The 25,906-nt window shown below is 41.0% G+C and overlaps 3 protein-coding genes across 5 annotated transcripts; 2 read left to right on the top strand and 1 right to left on the bottom strand.

Moving 5' to 3' along the window:
- The first annotated feature begins 1,602 nt into the window (after positions 1-1,602).
- Positions 1,603-11,915, top strand: terfa (telomeric repeat binding factor a). Of its 3 annotated transcripts, none has more exons than XM_030048457.1 (13): positions 1,603-1,793; positions 3,456-3,521; positions 3,758-3,888; positions 5,067-5,153; positions 6,391-6,531; positions 6,685-6,812; positions 7,014-7,562; positions 7,723-7,839; positions 9,408-9,530; positions 10,118-10,258; positions 10,458-10,540; positions 10,641-10,693; positions 11,098-11,915. In XM_030048457.1, the coding sequence occupies exons 1-13, from the start codon at positions 1,631-1,633 to the stop codon at positions 11,254-11,256; spliced, it is 1,941 nt and encodes a 646-aa protein (XP_029904317.1). In that variant the 5' UTR covers positions 1,603-1,630; the 3' UTR covers positions 11,257-11,915. The 3 variants fall into 3 exon arrangements, with proteins under 3 accessions (XP_029904317.1, XP_029904316.1, XP_029904315.1); XM_030048456.1 differs by having other exon boundaries at positions 3,426-3,521; positions 9,411-9,530; XM_030048455.1 differs by having other exon boundaries at positions 3,426-3,521.
- A 1,887-nt stretch (positions 11,916-13,802) lies between these two features.
- Positions 13,803-16,765, bottom strand: nip7 (NIP7 nucleolar pre-rRNA processing protein). Its single transcript, XM_030048109.1, has 5 exons — positions 16,630-16,765; positions 16,418-16,504; positions 15,895-16,033; positions 14,612-14,752; positions 13,803-14,475 (listed from the first exon to the last, which is right to left on the bottom strand). Exons 1-5 carry the CDS (start codon positions 16,683-16,685, stop codon positions 14,356-14,358), a joined length of 543 nt encoding a protein of 180 aa, XP_029903969.1. The 5' UTR covers positions 16,686-16,765; the 3' UTR covers positions 13,803-14,355.
- cdc42se2 (CDC42 small effector 2) lies at positions 16,756-24,653 on the top strand. Its single transcript, XM_030048110.1, has 5 exons — positions 16,756-16,895; positions 19,908-20,143; positions 20,772-20,873; positions 20,965-21,043; positions 23,969-24,653. Exons 2-4 carry the CDS (start codon positions 20,090-20,092, stop codon positions 21,037-21,039), a joined length of 231 nt encoding a protein of 76 aa, XP_029903970.1. The 5' UTR covers positions 16,756-16,895; positions 19,908-20,089; the 3' UTR covers positions 21,040-21,043; positions 23,969-24,653.
- The last annotated feature ends 1,253 nt before the right edge of the window (positions 24,654-25,906 follow it).

Genomic DNA, 25,906 nt, shown 5'->3' with positions numbered 1-25,906 from the left:
AATCAGTACAACCTTGTGACACGTCCACTTGGACACATGTGGCTCCACCTCCCGAATTAACTCGCCAATAATATAATAAATAATATGTATATAAAGCCAACTTGCTTTAGCCTCAGTAGAACCCCTGAGAAAATCTACCTCCCTCTCTCCATCGCGGGTTTAGGATTTAGGATTTAGGGCCCTATCTTGTGCCACCCGCTATCCGCTGCCACGACCCGCTACCCGCAAATTGCGGATTTAGGAGCTTCCGCTATCCCTAAACGGTATCTTGCGCCACCCGCTACCCGCTCTCCGTTATGCCGACTGCATCATTTGCGCCTGGAGGTGCGTCGTGGGCGTGTTTCATGCGCTATCCCTAAAGTTGCTATCTTGCGCACACACTTTAGGGATAGCGGATAGCGGGTGGTCAGGACCACCCGCTATCCGCTATCCCTAAAGTGTGGGCTGTTACGAGAGCGCGCCCAGGCGGCTTCAATGCGCGCCCCGACGGAGCCTCGCCACACACACGGTCGGACTGATACCGGGACGCCGCCGGAATGGACTGAGTATATTACTCATATAGACTGTTTAGAGGAAAGACTGTTTTAATTGGACACTTACCCCAGCACGTTTTATTGTTTTATCATAAGCCAGCAGCTGTGCTATATTTTTATTATTATTTTAATATTTTATTTGCCCAATCTACCTTGTCAATAAATTAGTTTACACATAGTTCCCCCTCTGCCTCTTGTGTGGTGTGTGACCCAGGGATTTTACTCAATCAGTACAACCTTGTGACACGTCCACTTGGACACATGTGGCTCCATCTCCCGAATTAACTCGCCTGTAATATAATATATAATATGTATATAAAGCCACCTTGCTTTAGCCTCAGTAGAAGCCCTGAGAAAATCTACCTCCCTCTCTCCATCGCGGGTTTAGGATTTAGGATTTAGGATAGCGCATCCTGCCCTTAAAGGCAATGGCACCTGGCACACTGATTGGTTTACCTGGCGTAACGCCCAAAACACGCCTATACATAATATAGCGGGTAGCGCAGGTGTTTTGCGGATAGCGGGAGGTGCACAAGATAGCAATTTTACGGGGGAACGCCTCTTCCTAAATCCTAAATCCGCAAATAGCGGGTTTAGGGAGTCTGGCGCAAGATAGGGCCCTTAGGATAGCGCATCCTGCCCTTAAAGGCAATGGCACCTGGCACACTGATTGGTTTAACTGGCGTAACGCCCAAAACACGCCTATGCATAATATAGCGGGTAGCGCAGGTGTTTTGCGGATAGCGGGAGGTGCACAAGATAGCAACTTTTACGGGGGAACGCCTCTTCCTAAATCCTAAATCCGCAAATAGCGGGTTTAGGGAGTCTGGCGCAAGATAGGGCCCCTGGTGAACTACACCACACTACCGCTGAGCCACAAAAAGCAATAGCACACCGGTGCAGTAGGTGGCGGTATACATCAAAGCTGGTTTACGATCCGCTCGTAAACGTGACGAAGAAGCAGCAGCTGCAGGGTTCTCGGCTGTGATTGGCTGAGAGATGATTGGGGCGGAACCTCGGCTGACGGCCTTGAGGGCATTGGCTCCTTCCAGGCTTCACTCAAAAAACAAAGGTGGTATTTCCTCCGTCGTGCGAACATGGCGGCAAACGAAGTGGTGGGCAAAAATGGAAATAAGCAGCCAACGCATGACGAAAGTATCGTCAACCGCTGGATTGTGGATTACTATTTGTTTCTGGCGATAGAGCTGTTTAAAAATGAGCAGTACTCAGACTTCTGCGGCGTCAGAGACATACTTGAGCGTGAGTCACGTCAGCAAACTCCTGCCTGTGTCAAGTTGCTAGCTTGTTCAGCTGTTGTGTTGTGAAGTTACTTAGCCCAGTCAAGCCACTTTGACACCATCTCCAGCCACCTAGTTCGCTCTCACTTTCACTGTAGCTAACTGTGTTCATAAACTAGCAGATAAGAAGCGCGTTTTAATTCAGTTTTCATGTTAATTACCGACGTTGTTGATATTTCCTCGCAGCTAATGTTTGTGTCACGGTGCCTTCGTCTCAAGAAAACAATGAACATGGAAAAGTTTTCAATCAGTGTCGCGGCTGCTCTCACTGATTTAACAGTGTTCAGTCAGAGCAGGAGCCGAGCATTGGGATTGCTTGATGTCTTTGGCTGAAACTAAATATCATTTGCATCAGAAGCTGCAGCATTAAGATCTTCAAAGTGTGCAACAGCAGCCAGATGGTTTGAAAACAAATGATATAAAAGACAGCGGAATAAAACTGGAGTGCTGATTATGAAAGCTTAAGTTATGTCAGCTTTTCTAATCAGCTTGCACGCGATCTGTAATAGGAATTATGAACTGTATTAAAGGTTTTAGCTCACTTAGAAGTTGGACTACAGTGTCCTCATGTCCAATTGTTGTTTTTGTTGTTGTTTCTCCCTCCCATAGAGGCATTTTCATTCATCCGTAGAAAGCTAGAATTGGGCTGTCCCTCTTCACCCCGCAGCTGCTCTGCCATGCTGCTTGCAAATGCTGGTAGGGAGAGATGCTTTGAGCTCCATTCATGTATGTGTAGATGCACCTGATGGCCCATCTCAATGTGAATGGCTGTGGACGCTGCATTCATCTCAATCTGTAGGTCACTTCCTTCAGTGATAAGGATTTCTATGTGCATGTTTCTGAGGAGATGAATTTTGCTGGTGAACAGTATTTCACTTTTGACTTTTCACTTTTCGAAGCCACGGTATAGCAAGCCATACCTCACCATACTGAAACAATGCCTGTGGTACCAGCCACTGCAGCAGGGGCCTGTCTTGTGATGCCAAATTAATGGGACAGCAAACTAATTTGGGGCTTAATCAACAGTTAAGGCCAAAGTTGTGCAGCAGAACTGTGGAGGGGGATACTGTTCATTTAACAGGTAGTGAGAGGGGCTGTTTGCAGAGCTGCAGTTTTGTAAGACTTGCAGCTCACTTGATCTTCCCTGGACATGCACTGTTTAAAAAAAAAAAAAAACTCAGCTATGAAAATTGTATTGATTATATTTGCTTATTCATTAGGACTGGGAAATATATCAATATCGTGATGTAAGACACATATCGTCTGAGATTTTGGTTATTGTAATATCATGATCTGGCGTAAATGGTGTCTTCCAGGTTTTAAAGGCTGCATTACAGGAAAGGATGCAGAACTTAATGGACTCCTAAGTTCTCTGTTATTTACACATTACAAATTATTGTTTATGAAAAATCACATAGTGTAAATGTAAGTATAAAATATTGGTGTAAAGCACCATTAGTCCTCCCTTTAATGTTGCCACAATATTAACATCAAGGTATTCAGTCAAAAAATATAATAAGATTTTTGTTTAGCCCATATTGCCCAACCCTAGTTTAGAGTGAAATTGACAAGCTCATAAATGCTCCTGTTGCAGGTGTTTTATCACGACCTTTGGAATCCACAGATCTCATGCCAACAAAGATTAGAGTCCTGCAGTTTCTGTCCCGGATAAACGATGGAGACAAGCTGGGTGAGATTTGCGGTGTAAAAATGTTGCGATAAGTACCCGTATATATTCTGTTAAGAATTTCTGCACATATCTGCGGTTTATTTGAGCCCAAATGTTTTTTTTTTATTGTCTTTGTATGGGAGATACAAGATTTGGGAGTTAAAAAGCATGTTTTGAGCAGACATCCAGTCCACCCAGCACATGTCAGGGGCCAGGGCTCGATATAACATGCATATTGTTGGGTTTTCTGTCTACAGACTGGTCATTTGAATCCGATGAATCAGTCACGCCGCTGGAATCAGCTATGCGGGTGCTGGAAAACATGAGCGAGGAATGCAGTATTCCCCAACAGGATTTGGAGAAAGTATCTACTTCAATTAAGGACATGGTGAGTTGTTTTGTTTTTTTGTTTGTTTGTTTTTTACCAGACATACATGGGACAGTAAACTTGTACTTCAAAAGTGACCACAGTTTTTTTTTTTTTTTTTTTTTTTAACTGTCACTTCAGGTCGGAAGATCTGTTTTTAATTGTCGGATGCCAATTTCTCCTGTTTGTCCATTTTTTACTGGCCATAACGCTCTTTTGAAAGGGCACCAGTACAGAGCCTTGGCTTCAAGGCGACCCCTGATGAGTATGATTTGGCTTAAGAGTTGCAAACAATCCAGATCAACCCCGTTCATCCCGTAATGGGTTCTATCAGATTTTGTGCACTGGAGAAAGATGTAGCCAAGGGAGACTAGGCACTGGTGACGGTAGGTTTCCAACCATAATTTGGAGGTTCAGTTCTCCTGTAAAAGTGCATATGGTTTACAAAACAGTGAAGGTGGCTATGGGATGTACAGTGGGTGACTGATGAGTATGTGTCTCTAAAAGATGTCTATTTTGTAAGATCAAACACATTTTTCAACTATCTCCTCCAACACACTTTGTCCATGGTCACAGAGCATACAGATCCCTCTGTGCAGAGCCTCTATCTCGGTTCACACACAAATCTTTAATGAAGTAGAATGGCCGTTGAACTTGTTGCTCTGGTCATTTGGCCGATACAGAATAAAATGGCGATTGTGGTTAGTTGCTATGGTGACAGCACACGCCAGTTGGGTGGCAAAGTGTAACACACTAGAGCAAAGAGGATATGTTGTGCTGTGGTTGCTTGCTAAAAGTGGTAATCAGTGTTAACAGTTACCACCAGTTGGTTGAACAATTCTCAGTTCCACTTTACCAGCAAGACAACAGAACAACAAGACTCATCTCCATGCTCCACTGCTCATTGCTGTTTTCTCAAGAATCACATATCCGTATCAGAAAAACATTTCAGGTTGATATATTAAAACTTTTTGTGTAATTATTCAACTAGTTGAACTAATAACCCTACATGAACTTTTACTTTTTTTACTTTTACTTTTTTTGCGTTTGTAACATTGGTGGCAGATAATGATTTTGAACTGGAAAACATAAACTGGAGGAGAAGACAGTGTCTCTTGACCCAGTAAGTCCTACCCCACTTGTTAAAAATAATCTGCTTTCCCACAGTTTCAACAAGTTATTTGTGCTTTGCTCCTCAGCTGGTGGTGATTTGTATCAAGAGCAAGGAGTTTGAGAAGGCAAAGGAAGTGCTGAACAAATATTTTCCCAAAGCAATGGTTGGCAAGGTGAGGCCACTGACTGAGAGAGCGTGCACAGTACATAATTGCATGATTAACATTTTTCAGTCAGATATTAAACACTTCTGTCTTGGTTACTGACCTTACATTTAACATTGATGACTTCTACAGTGTATTCTGTTTTTCCTAAGATTTGATCTGACCAGTCAATTCCAGCCAAACAAGGAAACCAGTATATCAAAGTAAAAACAAACAAAAAAAAAACAAACAAAAAACATTGTCATGCAGTTTCCCTCCCTCAATTTTTTGCTTATAAATAGCTAAGTCCTAGTCAGCATAGATCTCCAATTTTCCTCTTCATGGATAGTCACGCCAATTCATCCTTGTAACATAATTCTCAATTAGCTTTACATTTTATACACCATGCAAGGAGGACTTCCTCTGTGTAAGGACAATAAGTAACAGCACTTTGTGTCCTTTGAAATCTTTATCACACAGGCTGATTTTGGCCGTTAGTTTCACTTGCCTGTGAAAGTGAGGAAGAAGGTCATCATGTGATCAACAGGCTAGGCCATATTCTGAGAAAATGTTTTGGATGCTATGTTTACCTGCTTCATAAATTTGGAATATCAGTGATTTGTCTGAACTTTTAATGGCTGCCTTTGTCTCCATTCGATATGTTAACCTACTGCAACCAAACACGCCACATTTTTTATGTAACAGACTACAGCAGTGGCTCCTTAGGACTATAGCTGTATTAACATCTTAGTTTTTTCATTTGTATTGTTTTCAGTAATATTTGTATAAATAAATTAGCATCAGTTTAATAACACCTTTAAAGTGTTTTCATGCATGTTGTGGCCATACAAATATTTCTAAACCAGTATGTCTTCACCGCCCACATTCTCATGGGTTTTGGGTTCAACTGTAATTTTATTGAGATGACGTATGTAAATATGTAGCCACACAATGCTTCAACATATAGAAAGTTCCGATTTGCATTGTGGGAAAATGGCATATTTTCAGTATTGTTTTCCTTAATTTTATATGACACACCAGACTACAGCGTGGCGTCTTTGATTAAAACTGTCAAAGCAAATATTTCTCGAATATGTAAAACATGACAACCTTGAGCCAAAATTGGGGCCCTGTAGTCATAAATAAGTCTTAAATAACTGTTGTCATAAATAATTAATTTCCGATACATTATACTGTGAAGTATCATGTGTTAAACCTCACAGGGCACAGTGAATTTCACTACACCACTCATATGTGTTCTCTGCAGAAAGCCATATTCATGGGCCTGATCAATCAGAGGAGCAGCACACATGAAGTCCTGGAGCAAATCAACTTCCATCAGTTTAGGGAACAGATGGTGCAGTTTTGTGAAAGTCTCTGTCCATCCACCGTTCCCTTTCTCCACAAGGTATATTTGCTGTGTTTCAAGCACAAGTTAAAGGAATAGTTCAAGATTTTTAGAAGTCTGTTCACTTCGTAGAAGATCTACAACATTCAAGACTATTGTTAATATTAGAATGCATGTTGTTGTCCTGATGTCATATCATGGTTTATGTGCCAGGCTGCAACACAGCTGATTGATAAAAGACTTCTGGAAAAAGAAAACAGTGCAAGGCCTGAACCTGACGAACAAAACAATCCTGGTGTGTCCTCTGGTGTAGAAAATAACGCCATGCAGCCTGTGTCATGGTAGGCTCTCTGCTTTGTCATTGGGATGCATTGGGATTGGGATGCAGAATTACAGCCAAATTTCTAATCTAATCAGATTCTAATCAGATTTTGGTTATTGAGCGTCCCTGTTTTGAAGCTGTGCTGCTAGAACAAGGAAGCTGCCTTTCTAATTTGAGATACATTCTGTTTCATTAAGAAATCTGATTTCCTTGTGTGTAGCCCATATAGCAATAACAAGACGTTTATCCAGAGAGCACGGTTGGAGGCTGCCTACATTGCTTTGGCTTCGGATTCACATGCAAGGACACTCGCCCAGCTGGAGGATGAAGTGGAGAGAGAGGAGCAGAGCGCAACAAGACAAGATGATCTTTTCCTGCACCTCTCAGCCAGCCCCTTCCATGGCTCTGAAATGGACGAAAGGCACGACGAGCCCTCTCAGAGAAACTCAAGCAGCCCCATGGAAGCCTCCCCAGCAGACCAGGCACCAGTGATAGATGGTATTCCCCAAACAGAGACAGGTCACCTCTCTGAGGCAGCCTCACTGGTGAGGGGTGTGCGACAGTACACTGTAGCTCAGCTGGTGGTAGAGCCAGACAGCCAAACAGGCTCACAGTGCTCTCAGGAGCTGGAAGCTGAGGTCACAGCAGAGGAGCCGGCACAGCTTTTGTTAACATCCAGCCAAGAGGACCTACAGAGCTCAGTAACAAAAAAGAGTGGTACAAAATCCACACAGCAGCACCAAACACAGGAGAGCAAAAGGCACAGACAGTGAGTTCAAACAGCCTCTAGTTTGTGGCTTTTTTAAGCTTTTTTTCCCCTCCCTTTTCAGGCGTTCAGAAATCTGTCCTTTTTATCCATAATAAGCAGCATGTGGTTCTACATAGCTCAGAGAGCGCATCACACTAACACTGCTACTTTTATCATGCAGTGACTCAGCTGAGAGTATTCAGCCGTCAGACACTCAGGAGGACCCATTCAGCTCTGATGCCAGCAGTGAAATTCCTGTAAGGAAACTCCGAAAGCGTATCACCAACCCACTTAACAAGTAAGTCCAAATGCATCATCCTACATTCATTTGTTGGAGGCTCAATATTATGCATTTCTTTTTATCACCTATTTGTAGGGATGGGAACTAGTTCAGAATTATAACTTATTCCCCATAGAGAATCATTTCATGATGAAATGATACTGAACTAGCATGATAATGCACTTCTGTTGTTTAAGTTAAATCTCAGAAATCATATCTGAAACAAATAGGTGATGTGTGAAAACACTCAGCTTGAGCTCTACTGTCAACACCCTCTGCAATTCTTGGATTTGTTGGATTCGTGAATGGGAACAAGTCTTGGATTTGTTGGATTTGTTCCCATTCACTGTGCACAGCTGTCATCTCCTGTGTCTGCCTGCCTTGCTACACTGTCACGTGCACTCCTGTTACTGTCCTGCTCTGACCGAAGGGCACAGGGATGAACAGAAGCAGCAAGGGAATTGTAAAAGAATGGAACAGACTAATGTAATGTTTCATTGGGTGGTATAATTTGAACAGTGTTAAATAACAGTGTGTTGCCTATAATAATTCTGTGGTAACACACATTATGTAGATAGCTAGCTGCTAATGTCAAAGAACTTTGAAAACTGACAGGAAAATGAAATGGCTACATAAAAATTATATGACCTTTTCTCATTCTCTGCCTGTTGAAACCGTGTCTCCTCTACATCCGTTACCGATGATGCTGAGACTGACAACACAGACAGCGACACCTGTCACCTGTCGGAGCGGCACCTGTCAGATCCGGCAGACCAGGTGACCGGGTGGCCGCACACCGCGCGGTGCCGCGGCCAGTGCCGGCCGGTGCTGACGCGGTGCCGGCCAGCACCAGGTCTGCCGGATCTCCGCACACAGACTGCTGTACTTTCATTATAAACCGACTTTGTTTATCCGCGGTTGCAGCAGCACAACGGACAGCGACACAGACAACATGGTTGATTATTGATTGCGCAACGTGGCCATTCACCGGTAATCGCGCTGCGCGCATTTAACAATTTTGCAGAGGCAGGAGAAAGTTGCATGATTTTACGTCCGCGCACTGCGTGCGTGACCGTGCATGTGCTCGTGTGTGCGCCCGTACCGCGCTGAAGCACACCCCTTCCAACCATGTCAGAGCGGGGGAAGTGTACTGTATTCAAGCACGATACAGAGCGATCACACTGGTCAAAGAATCCGGATTTTAGGGGCAAACGTGCTTGGGCGCGGATCAAACTTGCCAATGTGAGTGGGCTCTGACTCGATCAGTGAGAGCTCTCAGGTCCAGTTGCCCCAGCCAGGCTCAGTCAGTAATTGAGGAAGCGTGGCTCAGGAGACCGGAGAGCCTGTCAAAGTGTCCTTGGCCATGTTGAGAGCTGCAGCAATACAAAAGGAGGGTTAGTCGGTTCCATAAGAGCTAGCTTGCTGGAAAGTTTTGAGGACACTTACATGACTTTTGGATGTTTAGTCTTTCTAATTATATATTTTCACAGTCTTATACTTTTTGAGGTATGCATGAATTTAGTCAAAATGCATCTCTGATTTATATTTGAGATGTTTGAACATTTGACTGACATGTTGTCATGCAGAAGGTCACCTGAGACGATACAGTTGCCATCAGATAGTGAGGACGACCCACTGGAATCTGTGGACACCTGCAGGACCCCTGTACAGAACACCCAGAGGCTGAATGTCAGCTGCTGTATCAGCGAGTAAGTGACAGGAGTCGCTGGACGGAGAAGCACATATAGTTTTTTTTAAGCGCCATGCTAGGTGAATGTGGCATTGTCGGAGTAGTGAAATGTTTGGCTTGATGGACATTTATGAACAGTGATTACCGACTTGTATGTACCGCACTGAAGATCATTAATGGTGAGCAATAATGCTCTTATATTTTGGGCTATGACGGGGGTACAAGAGTTGTCCTGGACTCCTGAGGCATTTCTACATTTTGAGATTTCATTGCCATTCTTCATTGTCTAACACATAACAAGGTGGGGTGTCCTCACCCTTCAGACTGCAGTCTGCCTTCAAATAATATATTTTATGTCAGTATGGTGCCTATTGTCAAAAGACGACCACCTACAGTAACTGTCCAAGAGGTTTGTTTTCATTGTCATTTTTTTGGATTGTACATATTTTTCCACTCCGCAATCCTCTAACCAAGCTTTTGACAGAAGGACTGCCAAGAGAAAATCGCTATATAGAAGCAGTCCATTTATCATCTTCAAATATGTGTGAGAATATATAGGTTGGCGTATCTCAGCAGATGTGACTAAACATGCATGTCTTCATACAGCAGCCCAAACAGAGACTTGTTCCTTGTCCGTGACGCTAAATTGGACTCTCCCAGTCTCGTACCTGTTGTACGGCTCCTTAAAAATTGCTCCACGCCCTGCAAAGACTCGGCTCCAGACGAAGGTCCTTCCTACAGCAAATGGTTAGTGACATCACAGCTTTAGCCAAGATTGGTCTGTTTCAATTCCACTGTAGTTAGTTTATTTTTGTTTAATGTGTAACATCACCAAAGAATCCGTGTGCCATATCTGGGCCTATAATACACCCTGTTCTCTATATTTTTGTTTTTCTCATTGACTGAAAGTTATTGTACTGATCAAAGGCCCGATTCTTGTTCACAGGAAACGCCTCTATAATGATGCGAAGGAAACCAAGGATACATGGAGCGATGAAGAGTCATTCTTCAACTCGAAAAAGAAAAAGGGTATCCATTCAATTATTTCAATTGTAACTGTATAATTGTTGCAGTTTTATGTTGTGCTCATGCAGTTAATGTCTTTTTGTTTCTCCCAATCAATGTGTAGATTCAAACAAAGTGGCAGGCAACGTCAGCAGCATCTCAGAATCAGGCAGGAGGGTAAGCAGTGTAGACTTGCCTAAAAATAAATGAATAAATAAATAATGAAGTAAAAAATGATTATTTTAAACATTCTTCACTAAAAGATGCACATCTTATAGTGAAGAAAATATTTTACAATTTCCATGTCCTCAATCCAAATTAACTGCACAAAGTTTGGAAGAACTGGTTGAGTTCAGATACTCATCAACAACTAGCTGTAGATCTGTCATTTCTCATATCATAATATCTAACGTTGTGAATAGGTATAAATATAATGACATGTTGAAAACATACCAGTCTTCAAGTACAGTTCAGAAATCAGATCCTGGAAACCTTCTATTATATACTGTCATGTGTTGAAGTGTCACTCATTCACTGAAAACAGCGAGTAATCCCTCTCTTGAAAACCTGATGTGTTGCAGAAGTGGAGTGCTGAGGAGAGCCAGATGCTGAAAGAAGCGGTTGCTAAGTTTGGTGAGGGAAACTGGTCTAAAATCCGGGCCTATTACTCCTTCAAGGACAGAACAAATGTCAACCTCAAGGACAGATGGAGGACCATGAAGAGGCAACAGCTGGTCTGAAAGGAGAGTGACTTTAAAGTCTAAAAAGTAGAACTGATGCCAGACTTTGTAATTTCTTATTCAGAATGGATGTTTTCCCTCCCACGTTCCTGATTCCCCAAGAATATCAGTTCGTTCGAGTTCATTAAAGTTGATAAGTGAAGGCCTCAGACTGGGGCTTAAAGGAATCATGTTTGTTTTGTATTGTGGGGGAAGTTCACAGCACGAATTGTAGCACTTAGCTATAACATCGAGTGGTTTCCATTAGATTTAATACACGTAGTATTGCAAAGATTGGGAGGTTTATTTTATCATAGAACCACCTTTGCTGCAGTAATATGAATGAATCCAATTTGGGTGACTTATTAAAATGACTTTATATTTTAGTATGTTTATACAATGTTCTGTTTTCACTGATTTCATTGTCAAGGAGGTCAAACAGTAAATGAGCGTTGTGTTTAGAAACAAGGTATATCTGTGTGTTCAGAGTCGGCCAAAGCCTTCATGGGGCCCTAGACAGAATTTGATTTCAGGGGCCCCCTTGTCAATGCTTGATCATTTGCACAGCTACTGTCAATCTAACACACCCATTATCAGTTTCATTATCTGTACCACTTTTATCCTGGCACGTTTTTACTCCTCTGTGGCTTTTAATTTTAAAATATAGCAAACTCACAAGAGTGGTCTGGTGTTAATTTGCACTATAATTAAGTGACAGTAGGTGACATACTGAATGTGGTGGATTAAAAGTAACAAACTAGCAGATGATGCATTTACTGTAAACAAGTTAACCACTTTGATTTATTTTGGTTTACAAATTTTTCAGCATGCAACTGTATAGAGCACCAGTTAACTTTAAAATCAAATTCCTTATATAAAGTTCCTATCTCAGTAAAGTTTCCTCCTTAAAAAATACATGCAAATGTAAAAAGATAATACTAAATAAATACATAATGACATAACAAGAACAGAGGAAGTTGTAATAAGACAATAATGGTTCAAGAATAAAATGTAAAACTGGATAATTATTTCTTAAAATCATGTACAGATGTGTTCAGAAAAAAAAGAAAAAAAAATCCATTAGCAGCCACAGAAGACATTCGGGGGTTGCAAAGTGCTGCTTGTCTGCAAAGGATGGACTTTATATGAGAAAACAAACAAAAAAAACAGCCATGTTAGATGTAACAGCGTCAACAAACCACATAAGTAGAAAGACCTATAGGAAATTAAATGAAAAATTGAAATACAAAATATTGATCTCAGTATATATTATATTAAACTGAGTGAATACAGAGGCTGCTGCGCTGAAACTTCCAGCCACATCAGCTTAGTTTGAAACAGACACAGAGGGATCAGTGGATGCAGCTCCCAACACTTCAACAACACCTCTGCACAAGTTTCATATAGAATGAGTACACAGTTGTACAAAGAATGAATTTGGGTGTGGTGCTGTAATAGTAATGTAATAGGATGCCACTGTTGCAACAAGACAGTTTGTGAAATTTCTTCACTCTTAGATATCCCATGATAAGCTCTAAGTGGTATTATTGTAAAGTGGAAGTGTTTAGGAACCACAGCAGCTCAGACACCAGGTAGCAGACCACGTAACGTTACAGAGCGGGGTCATCAAGTGCTGAGACTCATAGTGTGTAAAAGTCACCAGCGCTATGCTGACTCAATAACTGCAGAGCTCCAAACCTCCTCTGGCATTAACATCAGCACAGAAACTGTGTGCCGGGAGCTCCATGGCATGGGTTTCCATGGCCGAGTAGCTGCATGCAAGCTTTGCATCACCAAGCACAATGCCAAGCGTCAGATGGAGCGGTGTAAAACATGCCACCACTGGACTCAGGAGTGATGGAAACGTGACAAACTGGGAATGAATTAACCCTTAACTGAGTGACAGCTAGCTTAGTATGTTCATGTACCGTAATAATACATTTTTCTTGGTCAACACTGCACTACAGTACCATAATACAATATTGCCAGTAGTCTGATTACAAATGAAATATTCAGAAAACATAGGTGTTATCCTTTAATTTTAATCCAACAAGTAATGTCAGACAGAGCTTCCCATTTGGAATCTTAAGATTTTAAAGGTATCTGAGGGTCTGACTAACACAGGAATTGGATATGTATGAAAATAACCCTATCAACACTGAAATAAAAGATGACTTGGGACACTGGTCCCTAATTCCATTAACAGTAACAGAATCCAAACAATTAAGATGAACATGAACAAAACTATTACATCTCTTCATGTCTTATGTCTCTATGTCTCTACCACTTAAACTTCCCTCTGGACAATTCAGTGAAAGGCTCAATCAAATATAATTCATTTAGAACGGTAGAAAACCAAGAATCAGGTATACAGTTACAGGTAAAAGGAGGGTGGAGGAGAGCTGAGGGAGAGGAAAAAAAGATATTAAGCATAAGATTCCTACATATGGGATTTTTCTATTATTTGTGTTAGTCCACTTCATGACTGTGTCTTCTCTGTGAAATGAAACTTTAATTTATATAGTATATATACAAGTGGGGGGATGATTTGTGGAGGATTTTTTTTGTTTGGCTTAAGTTACCTACTATTAAAAACAGATGGAAAGACAACTCAGTTATTTCTGGATGTAAACAATTTATGCACAGTTCAATTTTAACAAGCTTCTGAATCCAAAATCAGAAATACATTGAATTTATTTGGAAAACAGTGACACTATACACAAATAGAAAGGCAATGCTTTTCATTTTCACAAGATTTTACATAAAACTGAGTGCGAGTGACAATGTTGGTAGGGCCCTGACAGCTCCTGTGCACCTCAGTCACTGGCTCACTGTTGAGATGGAAGAGCAGAGAAAGCCCCAAACTGCGTGAAGCAGGCTTTTCAATACACAAAGTCCTTGTTTCAGTCCCTGGCCTGGGCAGAGACTGTTTCAGTATGAAGATCTGCAGTCAGCTGAGCCAGGCTCTTCAGCCCAGCTACTCCAGTGGAGCAGCTCAGAGGCAAACCAGTGAAGACAGCAGCTGTGATGCACCACCTCCGGGTGTGAAACGGCCTGTTTCTGAGTAAAGGTAAAGAAAGCATGATCGCCAGTCCAGTTGGGGATCCACCCTGTCACGGTCTATGTCAATGTGTCCTCGCTCCTGATGAACTCTCCGACGTCTGCCTGATGGAACACGACAATGGTCATGGGGTCGACTCGCCGGCACTCCTGTGTAGATTTTGCTGCCACTCCAAAACCCTGAGGAAGAAAAACATTTAAGTCCTGTGGATGAACAACGCCATTTAATGGACACTGTTACAGAAAGAATGTTACTGTGCCATTGTATTAATAGAAATCCAGCTAAGCCATTTGGCACCACAGCTGCAGGACTTACCAGGGGCACATCTGCCATGGAGTAGACCACAACCCCCTGGTACTGCATTGTGTTGTCTGTGATCCTGCCGAGCCCAGATTTCAGCACATGGTTCCCATACAGGAAGGACTGCTCTGCTCCAGGCTTCACCCACACCTTGAACTGAACACATTACAAGAAGCTTAAAAAAAGGATCATACAAATAATTTTGAATGTTTGGCCCATTTGCTACAATAAACCCACATTTTACTTTGCAACAAACCATTTTTTGAAATCATGCGGGGGCACTAAAGATCTCACAACATCCCTCCATTTTCAAATTGGAATTTTTGTTTGAAACACCAACCTAACAATGTTCTGCAGCTAACAAAATCATTACTATTCAGTAACCACAGAGCTAATAATTGGCTGTGTAAAGCAAATGTTTCCCTAGGTACTATTTTCCAGCAGAGACTGTGTCTCTCTTCATGATGTCAACTCATCAAAAAACAACAGCGCTCCTTTTAGGAAAACTAATATGGATTATGGTGATGAATACTAGTGTGAGGAAAGTCTCTGAAAGTTCATTTTCACATCATAGTGGAATAAATGGACACCAATAACTGGACAAAAGTCAGGAAAAATGATATCGAAGAGCTCTGAAAATACAGCTGCTTGCTTTGAGAAAAGACTAGCAGAAATAAGAAGTATGTACAATTTGGTAGGTACTCGGCTAAATATGCAAAATCACCATAGTCCTTTAAGTTAATGAGTTTAGATAATCTACTGGGCAACCTTCATGAACCTGGTAATTTCAATTGAAACGTGCCTTTAACAGTGTGTGAGGCTGGGCCATGTCAGTCTCAGCTGTATCATTTTTGTATCATTCTACAGTCTATCGGTGCCCTGCCATACATATCTACATGCTGTTGCAGTTGTCTAATGTATGCACAAACTACCTCACAGGATGTTCACTCCTGTGGATGTGTATGTAAAGCAGCAAGAGGGTCAGTGGGTTGGAAGCAGGGCAAAGATGATTTCTGACCCAGAGAGTCCTCTTGAATGGCATATTCCATCTACAGCCTGCTCCCATATACTCAGACTCTCTAACATAGAATCTAGTCAATATTAATATTTAGGCTGTTTAAGCCAAATAACCCCCTTTCACAAATAAATAGAGCACTATCAAACCAGTGTTAGAACCTTATCAAGCTTTAAAACTGAAAGCACATGGTCAAGCTTTGTATACAGAACATATAACTGCAGTACAACAATAAAAGTACTGTACTTTAAAAGTGGTTCTGATTTTCCTGAAAGAGACTCACCTTTGCATAGGGCGCCAGGAAATCCAGAGCTGTGATGTGCAGGCGGAATTTGTGGGTTTTTGTGAACTTTCCAAAACAGGTGCCCACAGACACGAGCTTGTCCCGGGATATGTTTGTGGCCAGTTTAAGGATTTTCTCACTGGAGACAGAAGTAGAAGGTGGAAAGTAGCAAAGTACATTAACTCCAGTGCAAAACATGGGTACAGTCTTGAGTTACTGGCATTCTGCTTATGTTTTCTGTTTTGATGCACATTAATCTGACAGCTGTAGTTGCAGATTATGTAGCAAAAGGTTTAGTATGCACAACATTAGTCATTACTATTTTTAACATGACACTCTGAATGCATGATTTACTTTTAATGCATGTTTATCCACGACTTTAATACTGTTTCCCCTCACTGTGACACAGCAGTGGCTACAACAAATGCTGGTCATTGAAAGGCTCCACTTGCTGTTCCCTCTACCACTTGTGAGCAGGGTCACTACCCTGACGCTGCTGTTTACACTCAACATGGTGGATTACCTCATGTAGTACACGCGGTCATTGTGGAGCCTGAAACAGTAGGTGCCGTCCGGTCGATCCACGAGGAGTTTGATGTTTTCACCGATGCTGTTGGGGGAGAAAAGCGTGGTTTGATCACACAGTCTGGCTAACAAACCAGCCTCTGCTAGCTTGGCTAATCGTCCTCGTACAACATTAAAAACATGGTGTCAGAAAGGTGAAGGCTCACTCACTATTTCGACAGTTTCTCAAACATCGTTTTCGTCTCCTCGTCGGTTAATGGCCTCATCTTGACTAGATTAATTAAGAGACAGCGCCAGTGTGAGCGACAGCTAGCTCTCTCACTGCTGTGAACACGTGGGTTAGTGCGGAAGGCGTCACGCTCTCCAACGGAACTGGCGTCGCTGACGTAATCACCAGGCGCAGTTCCTGGTCTTTGGCAGAGACGGGTTTTTTTTTAGATTTCAGTCGATGGTAGATTTTCGTCGGCCCCAATCCGGTAAGGCTTTTCTTAATTTTAAATAGCACACCACACGAAGACACCTTCTACTTATTTGGTTTGTAAACAGCTAAATGCAGACACATTTAATCATTTCACCACTGGTTATTTTTTAACGTTTAAACGGGCTAGCTCCTTTAGCTCCCTGTCAGTTTGAAACCACCGACCTGCTGCTACCAGTTAGCATAGCGACTGAGCGGCAGCTAACACGTTAGCATTTGTTAACGCCATCGATAGTTAGTTACAGTTTTAAACCAGTATAGCCTACCAGGATATACAGTATTTCTCTAGTTTGTAGATTTGCGCCGGTTTATTACCGGGAAATAGCACGGAGGGGGCATTTTAGCCGTAGTGGCGCAAAGTTACGTAACGTTCATTTGTTTGTAAATAGGGTTTACGGCGGCGTAATTCAAGAGCGAAAGCAGGGTCCGTCCTCTTCAAATTCCAGCAGTCATTGATATTATTTTCTGGAGTCTGTGTTGTCTTCCACCTTCATGTGTTTAGTGCCTGGTGGAGAGTTAATGTCGATAAGGTTGTAAATCACAGATTATCGATTCTCCTGTCATCGTCAACCTGTGTGCCAATATGGCTGAAAGGGCAAACGCACCTGATCGTGACAACATCCCTGTTCGTCCTCTCTGGTCAAGCGCTGTTTTTTTTTTTTTTTTAATTATTATTTTATATTATTAGTGGGCAAGCTGTTTGCTTGCACACTTACGTTATTCGACTTTTGGATTTCTTTCTTTACCCCGTTTTTTTGGACCGTAACTCCTCCTACAGCTTTCGTTTTAGGCCCACACAATGAATTGGGAAAATGTGCGGCCCGATTGGGAATAGTGTGCTATTACTTTTATAAGGAATCTGACTCACGGAATTCTCAAAATTCCAATTTTCCTGAAAATTTCGGCCATAGGAAATGAATGGACAAAATTTTGGAAGGCTCCAGGGCCCAGAGCTTTGGACCTGCGTCCACGCACCAAATACAAAAAACGTGCGTCTTATTGAGAAGAAGCAGGGTTTCGATTTTCAGACCGATCCGACATTCCGTTTTTCCGCAATTCCAGTTTGAAATCGGAATTCCAGACGCAATACACACTAATGGAGTTGAGCTAGAGTGGCATTCCTGGCATTCCTGAGCGGCTAGAGTGGAGCAGCCCTGAAAAATCGCCTAAAACTTTTATCTTAAACTTGCTCTGCTGGCCACAATTTTCACTCCACATGCATAAATTTGGGATCAAATTGTAGGAAAAATAGTTGTGCTTTGAAAAATGTAAATACAAAAGCAAAGTAGCTTCAATTTTTTAAACTGTGACCCTTAACGAGGCAGGAGTGCCAGCTCTCTCCCCCATAGACTCCCATTATATCTGGAATGCAAAGTCTCGGGAGAGAAGCAGAAACACACACGTTTTCAACTCGCCGTTTCTCGGGCATTTTTGGGAGTTGGCGAATAATTTTGACACCGTTTGAAAGCTCAAAGCCTTACCTTTCTCATGATACCTTTTATTTTCTGCTGTCATTGAGAAAAAAGCAGGAGTTTGACCACTACTTTTAGGCGATTTTCTGCCAAGTGCCACTGTTACTCATGCTGTGTGCTCACATACTTTTTCAACTCGCTCCAGGGTGGGCATTTTTGGGAGTTGGAAAATAATTTGGACACCGTTTGAAAGCCCAAAGCGTTACCTTTCTCATGATACATTTTATTTTCTGCTCGGAAACCGTGCGCCGCGGTTACTCTTCCAGCTTGCCCACGCAGTTTCCCCAGAAACTGCACAATCCTCTAGTTATTATTATTATTATTATTATTATTATTATTATCTGGCATGACGACGTGTCTAAGCATTTCTTTTACAGATGGTCAGACTCTTAATTCTCCGGTTACCTTCAAATTTAGTAGCATCTTTTCATCAGTTAGGGTCAGTTGGACCCCAATAATTTAGACCCCCAGAAAATGATAATAGAAATTGTTACCCAAATTAGTTACTTAATGTGTCTTGACTACCTAAACAGCCCCCATAGAACATGTTTTAGTTCCCCAGTGTCATCCAGAACATCTAAAGCAAATGTGCACAAAATGTTGATATTTCTTATAGGTTTCATACAGCTAAAAAAAGAATATCCTGGGGTCAAATTGACCCCAAAGAAACACCGATCCATACAAAATCTGTACGAGATATTGAAAACATCATGTTGATTTTATGTTTACACACTTGTCCCCATTAAATTAGGAAAAGTCATTAAATATGAAGCAAAAAATATGTTAATCATTTATTTAGAGACATTAAACTCTGAATTGGGTCAAAGATAATAGGGTTAAAAAAAAAAAAAACATGTATTCAACTGTAAGTGCAAAATGCTTTTCATTCCATAGCATGCAGTCCATTTAATTCCATGTACAGTCATAGTTCAATCATTCGTATTGCAAATTTGAAAAAGCAACATGTTTAGCCAGTGGTCCAGCTTTTTAGGTTATATTACCCATAACTGAAATATTCAAGATCACAACAGCCTTAAAAATCAGTTTTTTTTTTTCTCCAGCCACTGCCCCTTTACCATTTTTTTTTTCTTGAAAAAAAAACATGAAAATGTAAATCCCAACAATATTTCCAAGCTCACACAGATTTTTATGACTTTCCTTGATTGTCTCCCAGCAGTCACACTAGTAACATTCACATTAACTAGATCACAAAACAAACACGAAGGTATGTTTCTGCACACCAGTTTTCCTTCCTCTCTGAAGGTAACAGGTTTGTCTCGTGAGCGGTGGCTCTCGTCCCACAAGGAACCTGCAAAAACCACCGTCGAATGTAGTATCCTGGATTTCACTATGATTCAGTTTATTTCAATGTTTGTAACAACTCTTTTTATTCATGGGGAGATTTTGCTGTGCCTTATAAGCAGTTGCCCACGGGTTGTGCTCATCCAGACCTATTATTGCTTGAACAAGAAAAAGAAAAAATATCTATTTATTTATTTATTAACATGTCTTTTTTCCCACCTTGTTTGTGTCCATAGGAGTCTGTTTCCTAGTATTTGGTGGACGGTTGTCTGTGTCTGCTGTTCGGCCCACAGAAACCAACAGTTTGTGTCTGTCATAAGCTTCCTGTGTGGGTTTGTGGCATCGGTGACGCTCAACAGGAAGACAGAAAGGGAGAGACGACAGAGGAAGCTGCCGTGGCCTCTTTGTCAGCCTCAAAATGACTGAGTTTTGGGTTTGTTTCAGCTGCTGCATTGCAGAGCAGCCGCAACCTGTGAGTATATCATTAAATGGAAAATTACAGTAATTGTAATTGATTTCCTCATTTTTGTTTTAATGTGGCTGCCTTTTTTATATGGGAAAGATATTTCAGATGGCAACAGTTTATTCAACAACATATTCTAGTGTTAGGCAAAGTCCTGCCTCTAAATCAAATTGAGAGCTAGGGCTCATCTTTGATTGTAATCACACTTTATCGTACTTTACTACACCCCCAAATAAATTCTGCCGTCTGCAACCATGTTTGCCATATTTGTGATGAGTTCTATGAGGCAAAAACATGATCATGATTGTCACCTCATGTCTCCTTTTAAGTCATTTTAATTCCATTTTAACTCCCATTGCACCTGTTTCTCTCAGCTTGTTTTCCTTCTACTCCCACTGGACACATTGACATTACTGACTTAATGATAGGCATTTGCTGCCTGAGTTAGAATCCGTCCCAGACCCTTTACCACATATCATCCCCTCTCTCTGCCCTGTATTTCCTCTCTGTCTCTCCCTCTTTCTCTGCTGTGACTGTCTAATAAAGCATAAATGCCCAAATAAGTAATCTTGAAAAAGGTTTTTGCAGTTGATGAGATGATTGATGCATACATACATTTTGTTTTACAATTTTTCAGAAACGGCGGCGGCGAATAGATCGCTCCATGATCGGGGAGCCAACAAACTTTGTTCATACCACACATGTAGGCTCAGGCGACATGGGCCTGGGATTGGCTTCAGTGAGTCTGCAATCTCAGATGTAACAGTACATCCAATACAAGATTTCAGTCTGTTGCTTTTCAGCTAACCTTTGCAACCATGTGTTTGCAGGTGGATCTCGTTCAAGCCCAGATGAAATCTAAAGGCGGCTACGCACACGGGGGTTCGGAAGGTTCTCAGTTATAATAAGGTAAGAGAGATTTTTTTTTTTAAATTGCACAAAATTTTGAATACAGAGTCTAAGCCTGGCAGAATTTTGTAGGCTCTAAGTTACCATTTCTGCCATTCATTGGGTGGTCCAAAATCCCTGTGGAAAGAGCCTTGATAGCCACAGCATGTTTTGTTCTGCAAAATAAAATAAAAAATACAGGCGAACACAATCTTTGCGAATTTTCATGCTTCATGCTACTTTTCATATAGTTTTTGAAGTAAAAATCTGCTTTTTTGGTAAAGAAGACTACAGCACTCAGCTGTAACTGTCTGACACTTTGCTGTGATGAGCTAAAAATATGAACAGTAACAAGTCGAATAATGGTTCAGTACAGTACGGTAAAAGCTTATGTAATTCAGGATGTTGAGTTCTGGGAAACAAAAAATGTGTATAAGTGAGAGATAAAGAAGTTGCTAAGTATAGCTCATTTTCCCCAATGATTGGCATTTTGTCAGCAGAAACAGATATTACAAATAACTAAGAAACTCAGCAAGGTGGTGCTGGTGCCTGTATTTACTCCCGGAAACAAAAAGCATTATCTCATGATATCAATTCAACATAACCCTTATTTTTGGCATTAAAAAAACAACAATGAACCAAATGGCAGAGATGCTAATGCATGACATACATAACAATAAAGCAGCTTAACTTTTCTGTACCTCACAACTTAGACTTGTTTCATGCATGTTTCTGTTTTTGATTGTTAGAAGTTAAAGTTGATTCCCCTTTCACACTAGTGAATAGATAGATAGATAGACAGATAGACAGATAGATAGATAGATAGATAGATAGATAGATAGATGTACTTTAGTGATCCCAAACTGGGAAATTCTTATGTTACAGCAGCAATGGAAACATAAAATAAAATAAAATTTAAATAGAAAAAAATAATAAAAAAGAAAAAAAATGCTAGTGCATAGGGATTTTGCCTTAACTGCATCACCGCAACACCATTTGTGTTAAGCAGGACAGTCTCATCAACTGTGCGTGTTTGGGTGTTGCATTATTACCATTTTTAGGTGCTATTACTATTTTATTATCAATTTATTATTATGTCTGTTGGTCTGTCTATCTGCCGTACTATTTCTAGATATCTTTTTCTGTCTTTAGCTCTCTATGTCAAGCTCTATTTTCTCTAGCTCTAGCTTTATTTATTTGACAATATTACCCAAACTCCACAGTATCATCATGAAACCCTCAGCAATGACTCCGGTATCATAGCTGCAGCGGCCCTGTTGTTGCCGCTGGAGCAGTTAAACAGTGTCATCTTAATTGTAATCCTATGATTTTGAAGTGTGGAAGGCACTGATGTGTGTGAAAAGTGAACAGAAACAGTGCCATATGCTTAGTGAAGAGATTGATAAGCACTCTGTAAGAGAGGAAGTCTTACATTGAAAACAAGTAGTTCCCCTGACTCCCACACTACTGACGTGTACACACAGATGGTTTATTTGTCTGGCTTATCACCAGACCTGTGATGTGTCATTGTCACATTTTGGGAAATTTGCCATTTTGAATGTTAATTAATTCTAAGTATTTTTAAAAATTATTTATTTGTTTTTATTTATTAATTTAAATTTTAATTTAATTTTTATTTTTTGAAGGGGAGGCTAACAGTGAAGAAGTGACGTGTGTTTGGATGCATGTGCATAGATTGTAAACAAAACATGGCACCACAGAACCTGTGCAGTATAGAAAGATCATATCATGAAAAGGAGATGGTGTCAGTTGCTGTGGTGACCACAGAAATCAGTCATAATTGAAAGTATGTCACACTTGCTTGAGAGATGTGCACGCATGTTTTGCTGTGGCTGTAGCCTAAAAGCATTTTTAAAAATTGTGACCTTTTGAATCTGTGTCACAATGGAAATCTGGCATTGTAGTGACGAATTTAACATAAGATTGTGTTTGTCCTGAAGTTACTTGCTCCTCTAGTCAACATCCACAAACTAGCAAATCTGTTTAGCAACACACTTAATGAATTAGTACTTTGTACTTTATCAAGAAGTAGTAAGTCACAGGCAACTGGACTTGTTTTTTATGAAGACATTTCACTAGTCATTCTAAGGCTTCATCACTTCTAATAACTGGTGGAGACCCCACTGTGTCCCACACTGTTGTCACTAGTCTGGCCCCTGTTGGCGGCTTTTCGACTGTTTGAACATGTCGAATTGGTGGCGGAGCCAGTCGGTGAGAGAGATGGCTCTGACTGATTGTTCGGCTTCACCTAACCTCTTTTCTTTTTCCAAAACCAAAAGACCAAGGGCTGACAACAACATTGCCATTTGCAGCTTATTATCAGACATATTCTCGAGTAGGAGGAGCAAGTCATGTGAAAATTGTGAGCAAACGTTGCTTTGTTTACAGTTCATATATTTGCATTCCTGGGTCTTAGGGTATCTGTTCTTGAATGATGAATACAGTCTACTGCCATCTGCTGATGCGGAGAGTCAGAGGTGCATGCCTGTTGGCCATTGGCTGCAGCATTTGCGGTGTGTTCAAGTGCAACTTTTTGGCCCCACCACTCAGCCTTTGTCGCTGTAGGTCCTTTGATGTCAGTTTGGCATGTCTGGGCCTTAACCAGTTTGCATTCCTGGCTTTATCAAATCCCAGAGACGGGGTTTACCGCTTCATGCAGGCAGTCAGAGGAATACATCCACTGACACTGGAGGTCTTAGCATTTCTAAACTTTGAGCCTCCCCTCAATAAGAGCCAGGGCCGCACAGTACAGACACGACTCCAACCCAGGCTATGTCGTAACAGGCAGTGGGAAGTTATGCATACACACACCCAGCAGCAAGCAGTGCCTAATGAATGCATCAAAGTCCACTGAAACCTGGACTTCAGCAAGAAACATTAGCTGTTGAGATCCTAACCTTTGTTTCACTTATTTTCACTTTACAGATCATCAAAGAAACTTGTGGAAACTACTGTTGTTGATATGAGGAAGCATCTTCAGAAGCAGTTCTGTCTGTAACGGACACAGGACCAAAAGATGAAACTATTGCTTTTCCATAATGTTGTACATATTTTTATTTTTCTTTTGTTTTTGTTTTTTGTTTTCTTTTTTTAATGAAAGCACTGCTATCCATCGGCTGCCATACTGTTGCACTGTAAAGAATAGACAAGAGGGTTTAGAAAGCTCATAATCTCAGTCAAGATGTATGCTTGTGTGTATGCATGGGAAAATTATTTTCAAACATTTGCTGTTTTAGCCCATTTGGATGCCTGTATTTATTATCTGATTTGTAAACGGACCTCATGGTGGCTGGGCCACTCTGGAGATTTGGAACATTCTGTTTCCTTCTGTATTCTCAGAGGTTTTTCAGACGACAGGTAGAGGTAGCAGAGCAAAAGGCAAAATGTTCACTGTTTTATTCCGAAAAATACTCATGATTCTCCGAGTTGCTTTCAGGGGTAAAGAATGCTGTTTTGTAATAAACTTGAAATGAGTAGAGTACACTGGACCATGTATTGTACACTCACAATTGCTTAGGAATTTTGCATTGATTTCAACTGTTTATTTTTTTTATATCCATCTAGAGTTAACCATATAGAATTTTAATAAACTATGACCTTCCTAATCTGCCTTTTTGGAGTCATTTTTCTTTATTATTTGACCACTGTGGTTTACCGGCAATGATACATTAAGTGTTATGTGCTGCACATCTGGAGCTTACCACTGTGTTGTGTGGTTACAATATTTCATCTAGATATGCCTACTCGCTGTGTAGACCTGGAGATTAAGTTATGTCTGCTAAGCCAGAAATGCATTCATTGTTTATAAGAATGTAGGTACTGTGCACACAGTTAAAGAAAATGCACAGATATCAATTGACAGTGAGTGGTGCTGGTCCTGTCACACTGAAACCATTCAAAACTGGGTGGGGAAGCATCTTATATGTTGGCAACCTTGCACCAGTGCTGACAGTTCTGAGCTAAGTGTGGTATGGTGACACTGGTGTCATTTCATCAGAATGCATAGCATGGCAATTGGTTTTGGCACTACATCGTGTTCACTCATCCATGTGTCCTGCAGTGTGTCACACTTCACTGATAATAACACTTCTCACAGCTGCACTGCAGACTGTACCAGCCCAAGCGGGAACCACAGTCACAGCTCAAAACAAGAAGACAAGCTGTGTGCGACTTAATGTACCAGACAGGAGCGTCATCATTAACAGGCGGGTGACATGTTTGCTGTTGCCTTGTTTTATATTTTCCAGGTTGAAACTGCAGAGTTTTTAATTTAAACACTGTCAGTTTTTACATGTATATCAAAGTTGGTGTAGTTTTTTAAAAATGAAATTCTTGTTTTTGCAAATACCAGTGACCCAAAACTATTTTTAGGTAGGATGGGTTGGTTAAAGGCAGACTGCAGTAACACTGCCCTGTTTATGTAAAGGAAGAGGCTGAAGAAGAATAAAACCCCTCAGGTACACCAATACAGAACAAGATCTTTCCATTTTACTGGGATTTTATGTTGTCCCATCCTTTGGATTTACTTTATACAATACATCATTGTGTGTCCACTCTCCCCTTGTAAACTGAATCATAAATGTGGCAGTACCCATTATACTGTGATTCAAGTTACTCCTCCGTAGTGAAAAATGTCTCTAACATGGAGAAAAATACAGTATATGTATGTTTAAAACACTGGTTAAACAATCATGGACCAATGTTTTATCTTATTTGTGGTCACAAGAAAAAAGACAAACTATTTATATAAAATACAGGGAATGATATATTGGTGCATCCATCCTGCAGAAAAGCAAAAGTGTTGGTGTGACCTGGCTGTAATTTCACTTTCAATAAACTCATCTAGGCCTGCTTTCACTATTA

Source organism: Myripristis murdjan, chromosome 3 (genome assembly GCF_902150065.1).
Source record: "Myripristis murdjan chromosome 3, fMyrMur1.1, whole genome shotgun sequence".
NCBI lineage: Eukaryota > Metazoa > Chordata > Actinopteri > Holocentriformes > Holocentridae > Myripristis > Myripristis murdjan.
The sequence above is the reverse complement of the archived record's forward strand: the minus strand, read 5'-3'. Positions and strand labels throughout refer to the sequence as shown.

Bases quoted from the DNA above. Each gene is read 5' to 3' on its own strand.
- terfa (XM_030048455.1), top strand. From the start codon at position 1,631: ATGGCGGCAAACGAAGTGGTGGGCAAAAATGGAAATAAGCAGCCAACG. The intron at 3,889-5,066 runs GTGAGTTGTTTT...TTTGCTCCTCAG, and splicing joins CTACTTCAATTAAGGACATG to CTGGTGGTGATTTGTATCAA. The intron at 9,531-10,117 runs GTAAGTGACAGG...GTCTTCATACAG, and splicing joins GTCAGCTGCTGTATCAGCGA to CAGCCCAAACAGAGACTTGT.
- nip7 (XM_030048109.1), bottom strand. From the start codon at position 16,685: ATGAGGCCATTAACCGACGAGGAGACGAAAACGATGTTTGAGAAACTG. The intron at 16,034-16,417 runs GTAATCCACCAT...TTCTGTCTCCAG, and splicing joins GACCGCGTGTACTACATGAG to TGAGAAAATCCTTAAACTGG. The intron at 14,476-14,611 runs GTAAGTCCTGCA...TTTCTTCCTCAG, and splicing joins CCATGGCAGATGTGCCCCTG to GGTTTTGGAGTGGCAGCAAA.
- cdc42se2 (XM_030048110.1), top strand. From the start codon at position 20,090: ATGACTGAGTTTTGGGTTTGTTTCAGCTGCTGCATTGCAGAGCAGCCG. The intron at 20,144-20,771 runs GTGAGTATATCA...ACAATTTTTCAG, and splicing joins TTGCAGAGCAGCCGCAACCT to AAACGGCGGCGGCGAATAGA. The intron at 20,874-20,964 runs GTGAGTCTGCAA...ATGTGTTTGCAG, and splicing joins TGGGCCTGGGATTGGCTTCA to GTGGATCTCGTTCAAGCCCA.